General features: G+C 34.1%; 2 protein-coding genes across 2 annotated transcripts; one reads left to right on the forward strand and one right to left on the reverse strand.

Annotated features, from left to right (window-relative positions):
- The first annotated feature begins 1,641 nt into the window (after positions 1-1,641).
- On the forward strand, positions 1,642-8,334 carry LOC107026736 (serine/threonine-protein kinase RIO1-like). Its single transcript, XM_015227816.2, has 12 exons — positions 1,642-2,106; positions 3,026-3,154; positions 4,065-4,157; positions 4,243-4,322; positions 4,845-4,958; positions 5,920-5,993; positions 6,103-6,179; positions 6,662-6,745; positions 6,820-6,912; positions 7,018-7,125; positions 7,239-7,310; positions 7,623-8,334. Exons 1-12 carry the CDS (start codon positions 1,795-1,797, stop codon positions 8,073-8,075), a joined length of 1,689 nt encoding a protein of 562 aa, XP_015083302.1. The 5' UTR covers positions 1,642-1,794; the 3' UTR covers positions 8,076-8,334.
- Positions 8,335-8,646: 312 nt separating this feature from the next.
- Positions 8,647-10,601, reverse strand: LOC107027155. Its single transcript, XM_015228333.2, has 2 exons — positions 9,855-10,601; positions 8,647-9,093 (listed from the first exon to the last, which is right to left on the reverse strand). Exons 1-2 carry the CDS (start codon positions 10,568-10,570, stop codon positions 9,024-9,026), a joined length of 786 nt encoding a protein of 261 aa, XP_015083819.1. The 5' UTR covers positions 10,571-10,601; the 3' UTR covers positions 8,647-9,023.
- Positions 10,602-10,607: the final 6 nt, after the last annotated feature.

Below are 10,607 nucleotides of genomic sequence, written 5' to 3' on the forward strand. Positions count from 1 at the left end.
TATATATATATATATATATATTATTTATTACTTGTTTTATTTATGAGTTATATTCTTAAAATCTTTAGTTTGTTTTATTTCCAAATAAAGATAGAGTCTTCTTAAAAGGAAAAAGGAACTAAACTTTGTATGTAATATAATTTTCTAAACTTTGCTTTGACATTATTTGATAATGTGTGATATTTTGAGCTTTGTGGTCCTTTGAATGATATTCATTATATTGTATGAAAAACAAGCCAAAAGTGAACTACATGTTAAGTCAAATAATAAAAGGTAACACATAAGGAGAAATTGTGAAATTACCATGCTAAATTTTAATAAGCTGATATAATACATTTTACTAACTCTTTATAATATAACATGCTGATAATAATATTTTATCTATTACAATACCAAATAAAATAAAATATATCTTATTTATTACGGTACCAATTAAAATAAAATATCTTACTTATTACAATACCAATTAAAATAAAATAAACATCCTAAGGTACAATAGGGCTATAGTCACGTCGACATTCGGGACATGTCATGTTCGTACTCATCCACCGATATATGCAGTCATGATGATATACATGCCTACACGGGAGGACAAGTACGGACTCAGTCTGTTCAAACTCAGTCAAACAGATTCGACATGTTCCGTCAGTGAAACCAATTTCTTCATGTACCGAATAAGGTACACGAAGAAATGAACTAGTAACCCCGTTAAGATGTTCCGCATGACGTCTCATCCTAAAACGGACCTCCCAATAAACAACTAATAGAAAAACTAAAAATAATCCAAAAAAACCCAGAATATAGTAAGTAAAAGTCGATCTTTTAGGAATCCAATCCTCCACTTGACCGTTGACACCATCAACGAAACACATAACAAGGAAAATCTGTTTCAGAAGAAATATTTTTTATATGAATTCGAAAAAAGAAATGTATATATATATATGCAGAGCTACCTAAGAGATGGATTCATACCTTAAAGACGAAGTGGAAGAAGAACATGGTTCCTGTTGCTCAAATGAGATTTATGATAAATGATAGTTTTTTTTTTCTTCAAATGAACAACAATGGTGTTTTTGGTATACATAATTTGAAAAAGTGAAGAGTGAACGTTTTAATTATTTGTAATTTACTTGCTACAAGTTATTAGTTTTTGCTGTAAATGTTTTTTTTAGTTAAGGAACCATACAAAAAAAACTCTTTCTTTTTGTGGTTTGAAAACGTAAATGGTTGAACTTGCTGTCAAAATAGGAAGAGGAACGAAGATGCATTGAGAGAGTTATCATTGCACAAAAAAGATAATTGTGAATCGAAGTTGTTGGGCGCCCATTTCTTCATCGTACCCAGAAATTTTGCTAATCATTTTAGAGCGAGGTAATTTTGAATCCTTTTATCTCTTATTTTGCTGAATTTGAGATTGTTGGGGATGAAAGGTAATTTCAAATCTTAGTTAAACAAGAACAGATTGTTTTTTTTTTTTAGTACGAATGTTAATATTGTTACTTGTTAGTAAGTTAAGCTTAATGCTAGCATAATTTTGAAGTTTAATTAAACGAGAAAAGTGTTATTTTTCTTATAGATTTGAGAGATAAATTAATTATTTGTTATCGTCGTAAAATCAAACGAGCTCAATACCCGGCCCAAATTGATTACATCCAACAAAACCGACCCATTAAAAAAACCTTTGAAGAAAACTCTACTGGTATTACCGGCGGCGGCTGTCAAAGCTCTTCCTTAAAACTTTACTTGTATTGCCGGCGGCGTCACAACCGGTCGAAAATCTTCAAGAAAACAAAAATGGAGGAACTTTCTGACAAAATAGAGATACCCCAGAAAGCTGAAGATAAGAAAGATGAAGAATTGGAGGAATTGGAAGAGGAAGATGAAGAGGGAGAGTTATCATGGTCTTCCGACTCTGAAATTGGTGAAGCTTTGGATTATTTGGACACAAAAGATAATTCTGAATCGAATGTTGGTGCTTTTAGTCTCCAAACAAGGCGTCCAAATGCTCATGGAGGACTTCATACTCGACCCAATTCTTCAGCTTTACAACCCCTTTCTAATCGCACCCAGAAATTTGCTAATCATATCAGAGCTTCACCATTAGAGGTAATTTTTCACAAGTTCGAATCTTTTTATTTTTTATGTTGCTGAGTTTGAGATTGTTAGGGATTAATGGTAATTTTCGAAGCTTAGTTAAACAAGAACAGAATGGAATTACTTTGTTTATTTTTTGAATTTGAATGTTATATCGTTAGTAAGTTAAGCTTAATCGTAGCAAAGTTTCAGCTTTAGAGATAATTTGAAGCTTAGTTAAACGAGAAAAGTATGATTTTTTTTTTTGAGTTCAAGTTTTGTGCTATTGTTTAGTTAGCTAAGCTTAATCGTTAGCAAAGTTTCACCTTTACAGGTAATTTTGAAGCTTTGTTAAACAAGAAAAGTATGAAACTTTTTTTTTTTTGAGTTCAAGTGTTGTGCTATTGTTTAGTAAGCTAAGCTTAATCATATCAGAGCTATGTTTTTGTTTCCTTTGCATTGTGTTAATGTTGTCTTAAGTTTAATTCTACTGAGTTGTCCAATTGAAGGAAATTCTTGAACTCCTTTGCCCAATAAGTTTTAATGAATAGGGAGGTTTAAGATACAAAGAATACTTCAAACCCATAAGCAAAAAAAAAATAAAAATAATCTACCGAAATTGCGTTTTATCAACAGATATTCTTAAATCAAAAGCTAATGGCGATAGGAAAGATAAAATTATGCTTTTCTACCTCTAAATATCATTTCTTTTTGAATTCTGTTAGGATATGCTAATTGATGGGAAACGAATAAGATAGTTATATGTAAAAGTGGAAGTTTAAGGAATATGGTTTCCTTGAGAAAAAATGTCTTGTAAAGTGAGACTCAGTTAGATTTGGTCATATCACATTTTTATTGCCTCGTTGGGCCAGTTGGGAAAGCAAAAACTTCCAAGTATGAGCAGGCTTGTATTATTTTCCTATAGCTTTCAGAGTAATTTGACATTTTGCAGGAATGGGAAGGGAGGATCAAAGTTGGCATGTCAAATTCTGTGACTACTGCTATCCGTGGAAGTGTCCGGGATATGGCTATTGGTAAAACTAAAACGACTGAGAAAGCAGATCGTGCCACTGTTGAACAGGTAAGATAACTGACCACTCTTTGGCAGTATGTGAATTTCAAAGTACATTTTTGTTGACTCCTATGAAATGAAAATTGACTAGAATTAAACTATTTTGCTGCTGATAGATGTAACTTTGGAAGTGCTGATTACTACTTATTATGAAGTGCACTTGTGGGCTATTTGTTGTTTTCTGAGCCTACGGCTTAGAATTTATGTATGAGCTAGAATTCTTTGTTAGAGTTATCAAAATTTGGTGAGCGCATGTTTTTTACTTGTTAAGAGTGACAAAGCATTCTTGACTAGAGTGCTGAATCTGTATTGATTTAGTATATTATGCTGCCAACATTGTTTATTCTTGTAATCTAGCATCGTTAAGTTTCCTGTCTATATATTTTTGTGCGATCGTAGAGTTGCTGAATGTAGCTTCTGAAAGAAATCACTTAATTCAGCTAGTTCCTCCTGTTCACTGGCTTAAGTGATCAATACTTCCTTCTATGAACTACCTCAAATTTCTACTTTTTTGCGTCAAATAAGACTTCTAAAGAGGCCTCTGGTCCACTTATCTTCCCTTTTTTGTTCCTTTTAATTCTTGATAAAGGTTAGTCTATCTAATTCTTCATTCTTCATGAAATTCCTACTATTCCAGTTTATAAAATGCTTGACCGGAAAGTTAACTTGAAAATCTCTTGTTTCTGAGCCAGACTTACACCCACATTAAGTCTGAGGTCATTTTTTAGAAGTCCGAATCAATGGAAAATTTATAGTCAAAACCAATAACTTGAGCATGACTTGATTTTTGTGCACATGTTCTCTCAAGGATATAGCTTTTTTGTTGGCCATATGTCATATCAATGCAATCAGTTTTTAAATGCTTATATATGGATTTCACAGTACTAATTCTTCGAAAGATCTATCTTTTTTCTTCAAGGCAATTGATCCAAGAACACGAATGGTTTTGTTTAAAATGCTCAATCGCGGTGTCTTTCATGATATTAATGGCTGTATTTCAACTGGGAAAGAGGTAAACTATAACTTTGCTACCTGTTTGTTTTCTCTCTTTCACGAAAAATATTGCAGTTAAAACCTCTGTTCCTACTGTCTTACAGGCCAATGTTTATCATGCAACAAAAGCCGATGGTCAGGAACTGGCGATCAAAGTATACAAAACTTCAGTTCTTGTATTCAAGTATGCCATGTGGCCTTTTTCTTTTCTATTTTAAATTTTTTAACATTCTAGTAACAGTTTTACGTGTGATACTTATGTCATCTTCCGTTAAAACATTTTTTGGTTTGTGTGCATGCACACACCAGAACTTGCAATATGATGGTAAAGATTAAAGCAATAATTTGCCGCTTTGTGTTAGTCACAAGAAATTTTAGGCGAAAATATATGTAGAGCGAGAAAGATAAATATCTTAAGCATTTTAAGATCCATATGTACTAATACCTGAAAGGCTAAAATTTTCATCACTTAGTTCAGCGTCAATTTTTCCCACTTTGTAGGACCAGACAGGGTGTGTTGTTGTTGTCAGTTCAGCATCAATTATCTGATCTCACATATTATTAGTAATGTGTGCTAAAATATTTTTACTTCATGTTTTGCTTGCTTCCTTCTGTTATAGTTTTGCAACTTCTGACAACTTAAGTGGACTTTGTCATTTGTTTAGTCCTCTTGGCTGACCACTGCAGTTGTGCATTACAACTTCAGGGATAGAGATCGCTACGTACAGGGTGACTATCGCTTCAGATATGGATACTGCAAGCACAATCCACGGAAAATGGTTAAAACATGGGCTGAGAAAGAGATGAGGAATCTAATGAGGTATGTGAAACTCTCATTCTCAAATATTGGATCTCGGAGCCTTTAGCCCTTATAGGCCTCTCTCTTTCTCTCTCTCTCTCTGTCAATTTTTGTTGTTTATTTTTCTTGGCTTCTTGATTGAAGAGAAAGACCCAGTGAGAACTGTAGCTTAATTATGGAAGCACATAAAGAAGTTCTAAAGTGCAATGTCTGCCACTTGCTCCCAAAGATGTTAAACATAGAAGTTCTATTACACAGTTTCGGAGTGCAATTAATCTTTTTACATAAAAATAAAAAGAGGAGTGCAATTTCTCCTTATATTCTATTCTATGCTTGTCTTTGTTTCTTGGCATGTGTTAACTTTTGATGTTTCATGGTGGTGGATCTACTCTTCTTTTAATGGCTTTTCAAGAAATAAGTGCATATAATTAGACAATGCGGGGACTTGTTCCTAAACAGATGTGGAATCTATTGGGTAATGCCACTGAAGGTAAGAGATTTGATGGAATGCTGGCAACATCAGAGAACTCCTAGAGCCTTAAAGCAGACCTGGAGAACCATCCCTATATAATATATTCTGGATCATTTGACTAGAGAGGAACAAGAAATGTTTTTAAAGTTCGGAAGAATCACATATCTACAGAATCAAGGATAAATGCCTCCATATTTCTGGAGTAAATGTTATTTGGTGGATAGTCTTTAGCCGATACATGGATTTCTAGATGTACTTAGAAGAAGGATGTAACTTACTGCATGTCTACCCCTTGCAGTTTTTTGTATCCTTTTAGTGCCATCTTGGCACCTTAGCAATGAACCTTACCTTACCCAAAAATCAATGATAAGTAATAGACTTCCGTATCTAGCAATAGTTACCTTCCAGTTAACTCATATGAGTAAACTGGGTTATGTATCAAAATTTTATTTGAGATGAGCAACTTGTGTTATTTTGTTACTCATATTCTGAAGTATTCTGGAACTGCAGGCTAAGGGCAGCTGGAATCAGGTGCCCAGCTCCAATTCTCTTGAGGCTTCATGTTCTTGTTATGGAATTCATAGGTAATGAGCACGGGACACAAACAACTTTGTTTTTTTCTGTGTGCTTCCATGCAATTTCCGATCGTTTAACTCGGTGGTTTAACAGAATGGTAGAACTTTTGTTTGATAGGGAAAGGAGGCTGGGCTGCACCTCGACTAAAGGATGCTGCTTTATCTAGTGACAAGTTACGTGAATGTTATGTGGAGGTTTGTTTTTATCTCTTAATATTAAGATTATTGAACCAGATATCTTGTTATCTTGATTAGTTGATCAGTATCATGAGAGTGATCTTTGATGTATTATGTTCACCACTTTGTAGAGAACGTTTAGTTTCTTGAGTTATTAGTGGTTTGTTTAGGCAATGGGGTGGTTCCTTTCGATGTGATGTCCCTTTTGTATTGTATGTATGCTTTTATTTAGTATTCTTGGTGGGAGAAGAAACAATAAGCTTAATCATAAGTACTTGTATCCCTGGACTTCTTCCATCAGTATGAGTTCATATTGGCATGATGAAACTACGCTTTGAATTCTGAAGTGTACCACACTAGTAACACTGATTAAGGAACTTGATGTCAATTGCAAATACAACTGCTTAATGATGTTAGATGCATATCAAGGCTTTTAGAATGGGCACTGTGCCATGCGATCCTACCCAAATTTGATACATTAACTACTTTATATTTGCCAGATCATTATGGCAATGAGAACTCTATATCAGAAATGCAAGCTAGTCCATGGTGACTTAAGCGAGTATAACATCCTATATTTCGAGGTAGGCCTTTATCTCTATATTTATAGCTATACTAATAGTTGTAGGCACTAACTTGTAATTGTTTCACTCTGCAGGGTCACCTATATGTTATTGATGTTTCACAATCAGTTGATCTTGACCATCCTCATGCACTTGATTTCCTCCGAGAGGATTGTGTACATGTTTCTGTGAGTTCTCATTGTAAAGCTTATATGACAATTTCGGAAAAACTAACTTATACCTAGGCACCAGCTATATGAGTATTGATTTGTGCTGGTGGCGGCGGCATGCAGGATTTCTTTAAAAAACATGGTGTGGCTGTTATGACAATCCGAGAGTTGTTTGATTTTATAGTTGATCCAACTATTGATGATGATTCAGTGGATAGCTATTTGGAGAAGGTATGGCTCATACATGTATTGGATGATCGAATGCATGCTAAATGTTGATTCAAATTCTTTTATATTCAAACGACTTGAAATCTTTAAATTGCTGTTTCCCCTCAATATGCTAGGTTCAAGAGAGAATTTTGGCTAGAGGTGACATGACTGCAGAAGAAGAAATTGCCGACTCTGTATTTATTCAGGTATTATTTCTGCTAGGTATTTGAACTACTTTTTTGTTTCCATTAATAAAAGGTCAAGGCAAACTTTTGACTTTTGGTCAGATTGTACTTGCAAAATTCATCGACGTCCCAAAAATAGGAAGGGAATATAGATTGGAATGTTGAAAAACATAGTGTTGTGTTAATATGCCTAAACATTGGTCATATGCAGTATGTTTTCATCTGTGGGTTTGGCTTGTTTTGATAAATTGTTTAAACACCTCGGTGGATTTCTAAGATCTTTTCGTCTCTGAAGACTGCCATTTCTCACCACTGCTATATATTGCATTGCAGTCATTTATTCCCAAGACACTTGATCATGTGAAAGACGCTGAAGCAGATGTTCAACGCATTATTAGTGGCGAGGACACAGGAGACATGTACTACAAAACTATTACAGGTCTGAAGCAGGCTCTCACCGGTACAAACTCTTCAGCAGAAGATCAGCAGCACCTACAAATTGACGAGCTGGGACAAGAGACCGCTGCTGCAGCTGAAAACAACAAACCATCTGATGGTGAATCAGAGACAGAGACCGAGTCAGATGATTATGATGACAATGAAAGTGATTGTAGTGAAGGCTCATCATCTGACGGCGAGAAACCAACAGCTGCTGATAAGAAAGCAGCTAGAAAAGAGAACAAGAAGAAAGTTAAAGAAGAGAAAAGAGAAGCGCGGAAACATAAAGTACCAAAAGCTGTGAAGAAGAAGAAGAAAAAGTTGGCCAAGGCCAAGAAGTATAGGTAAAATCATCTGCAGTACAAAAGAAAGTTTTGTATTGAGGTTTATATTGTGTAGAAAGGATGTTAAAGTTAATAGGTTTTAGTCAAAATTATGCAAAACTGAGTGAGGGTTCTGCAAAGACAACACAGTTTTCGCGGAAATTACAACTTTCAACAATTTTGGTCAATCAGTGTAACTTGTTTTCCATGTATTTCTAACAAACAAGGCAGATATCCCACTTCATTGAACCATGTTTTTCCATGAAAAATACATTTTACGAGTAGTAACGGTCTCGTGGATCTCGAATAAGCTCATTTGGGTAGAAATCTTTCTTGTAATGGATAAACCATCTGATATTCATAATCTATTGATTCAACTAATTTAGGCTCGAGTCAGACTAAGACGTCTGGTTAAAGGTGGAGGGATTTCAACTATCTTGTTATAATCATGAAAATTGTGGTTATGTTACTCATGGTGAAACTTTTGTAAGTATTAAATCAGTACTTCTACAATTGTCCCATCAAGAAAAGTAGGACAACAATATAATTGATCTTGGCCTAAACTTTTGTATTGTTGACAATTTCAAATTTAAATATTCTTCTAACAAATATATATATATCCATCTATAAATTGCCAAACAACAAAACCAAACAAATAAAGTCTGTTGATGAATTGCCGAGTAAATAGATCAGGTTCTAATAGGATTTTCTTTGACAAACACGACCTGCTTCTACCAATTTCAGGGTATCATAACATGTCGAAAATAAGAAAAGACATTTAAACGTAACCGTTCCCCTTTCAAGGGGAAAACTCCAATAAACTTTGCAACAAAACTCAAGAATCACCTCTGACTGATCTTTATTTATCAAAGATCTTTACAGGATACTTTTTTTTTATCATCTGTGAGTCTTGTAAGTATAAATGCTTTTCAGGATTCATAACCAAACAAGAGAGGCAATATTTAATTTGTCTTCACTCTGCTGTTTTGCTTTTACTAAAACATGATCTTGACCAGAAATTGGTTAAAAATCCTTTCTTTTTCCTGCATAAAAAAAAACAAGAAAATACAGTTTTTAACAAGGGAAAAAACAATAAAACATGCTTAACTTAAAAGGTATCTTTACACGAATAGCCAGACAGATTTACTGTTTACTTTTTATAGCTGGTATACAAAGAATCATACACAGTATCTGATAAAGTAATATCTCAATTTATTCTTTGTTCTGTTCTGTTTGTACTAATATCCATTTTTTTTTGCCAAAATTAAACTAGACAAAAGTCTTGTTCAATATTCTGCAAAATTGAATACACAAAGTATAGAACAACCAAGAGAAGATAAAAAAAGGATTAAGTCTTTGCTTTGATCATTTCATAAAAAGGATTCCAAAACCAATTTGTTAAAGAATTTCACCTTAATAATCTTATCACATAAACATAATCCCAATTTATTCAACAAATAATATTAAGAACCCCCAATATCTCAAAACTCATTTCAAATTAACAAAAATAAAATAAACATCCTAATATAACATAAACAATCAAAGTGTTGTCCACAACTCGAACACGTAACCTATAGGTCATCCAAAAGACAGTTTTACCATTGTTTTCAAGGCCTCCTTAGAACTTTCAAAGTAACAACACCAACAAACAAAAAAAACAATCTGGTGCACGAATCATATCCCAATATAACAAACAATCAAAGTACTTAAATCTATGACTCAAACTCGTAACACAGAAACAACTTTACCGATGTTTCGAGGCCTCAAAATTTACAAAATAACAAGATCAAGAATTAGGAGATACCTTTGAGTACTTGTTGTGCTATCATTACTACCACTGCTTTCACTACTACTACTTCCTGTTTTGCTACTATCACTCTCACTTGAACAAGAAAATCTCTTCTTCCACCAATCTTTCTCCAAGCTTTTTAAACCTTCAACTGGCTTTGGTGAAACTTTAGTACTAATTGTTTTTGGTGGAATTGGAAAAAACATCTTTAAGAAAGACCCCTTTTCTTCAAAACTTTCATTTCTAATCATTTTCCCCTTCTTCTTCTTTTTACCACTTTTCACCCTTTGCACCACAACTTGTTCTTGGCTAGTACTAAAATTTTCCTCTTCTTTATTGATCAAACATTCTTCTTGATTTGATTCCAAGATTGAATTTTTTTCAACAAGATCCTTGAGTGACAACTCATAACATGATTCAGGCATGTTCTTGATCATTTCCATTAGTTCCCATTGACCTTTAGCTATAGCAAGAGCTCTAGAGCTAGGTGAAACTGATCGATGATTCGTCGAATTATGAAAGGGGTGATCAGGGCTTGTTGATGGCCTATTTTTCCACAAGGGTGGTGAAGAAATACCAGAATCATCAACATGATCAACATGTTGTTGTGACATTTCTAGGCCTCCAACATCATTTTTTGGACTATTGTTGTTACAAGTGTAATCTGAGGGTGTAACTGGATCAAGAATGTGTATATGATCAATGGGTTTTTGGTTTCTTGGATCAAACATGTTTGGAAATTGAGAGGATTTTAGGGGGGTGGGGGTG

This window comes from Solanum pennellii, chromosome 8 (genome assembly GCF_001406875.1).
Source record: "Solanum pennellii chromosome 8, SPENNV200".
Classification (NCBI taxonomy): Eukaryota; Viridiplantae; Streptophyta; class Magnoliopsida; order Solanales; family Solanaceae; genus Solanum; species Solanum pennellii.

What these genes read in the sequence shown, in the direction of transcription:
- LOC107027155 (XM_015228333.2), bottom strand. Translation starts at nt 10,570, where the DNA reads ATGTTTGATCCAAGAAACCAAAAACCCATTGATCATATACACATTCTT. An exon ending in AGCACAACAAGTACTCAAAG is followed by an intron (nt 9,094 to 9,854) that starts GTATCTCCTAAT and finishes TTTTTTATGCAG; the next exon opens with GAAAAAGAAAGGATTTTTAA.
- LOC107026736 (XM_015227816.2), top strand. Translation starts at nt 1,795, where the DNA reads ATGGAGGAACTTTCTGACAAAATAGAGATACCCCAGAAAGCTGAAGAT. An exon ending in GTATTTCAACTGGGAAAGAG is followed by an intron (nt 4,158 to 4,242) that starts GTAAACTATAAC and finishes ACTGTCTTACAG; the next exon opens with GCCAATGTTTATCATGCAAC. An exon ending in CCGACTCTGTATTTATTCAG is followed by an intron (nt 7,311 to 7,622) that starts GTATTATTTCTG and finishes ATTGCATTGCAG; the next exon opens with TCATTTATTCCCAAGACACT.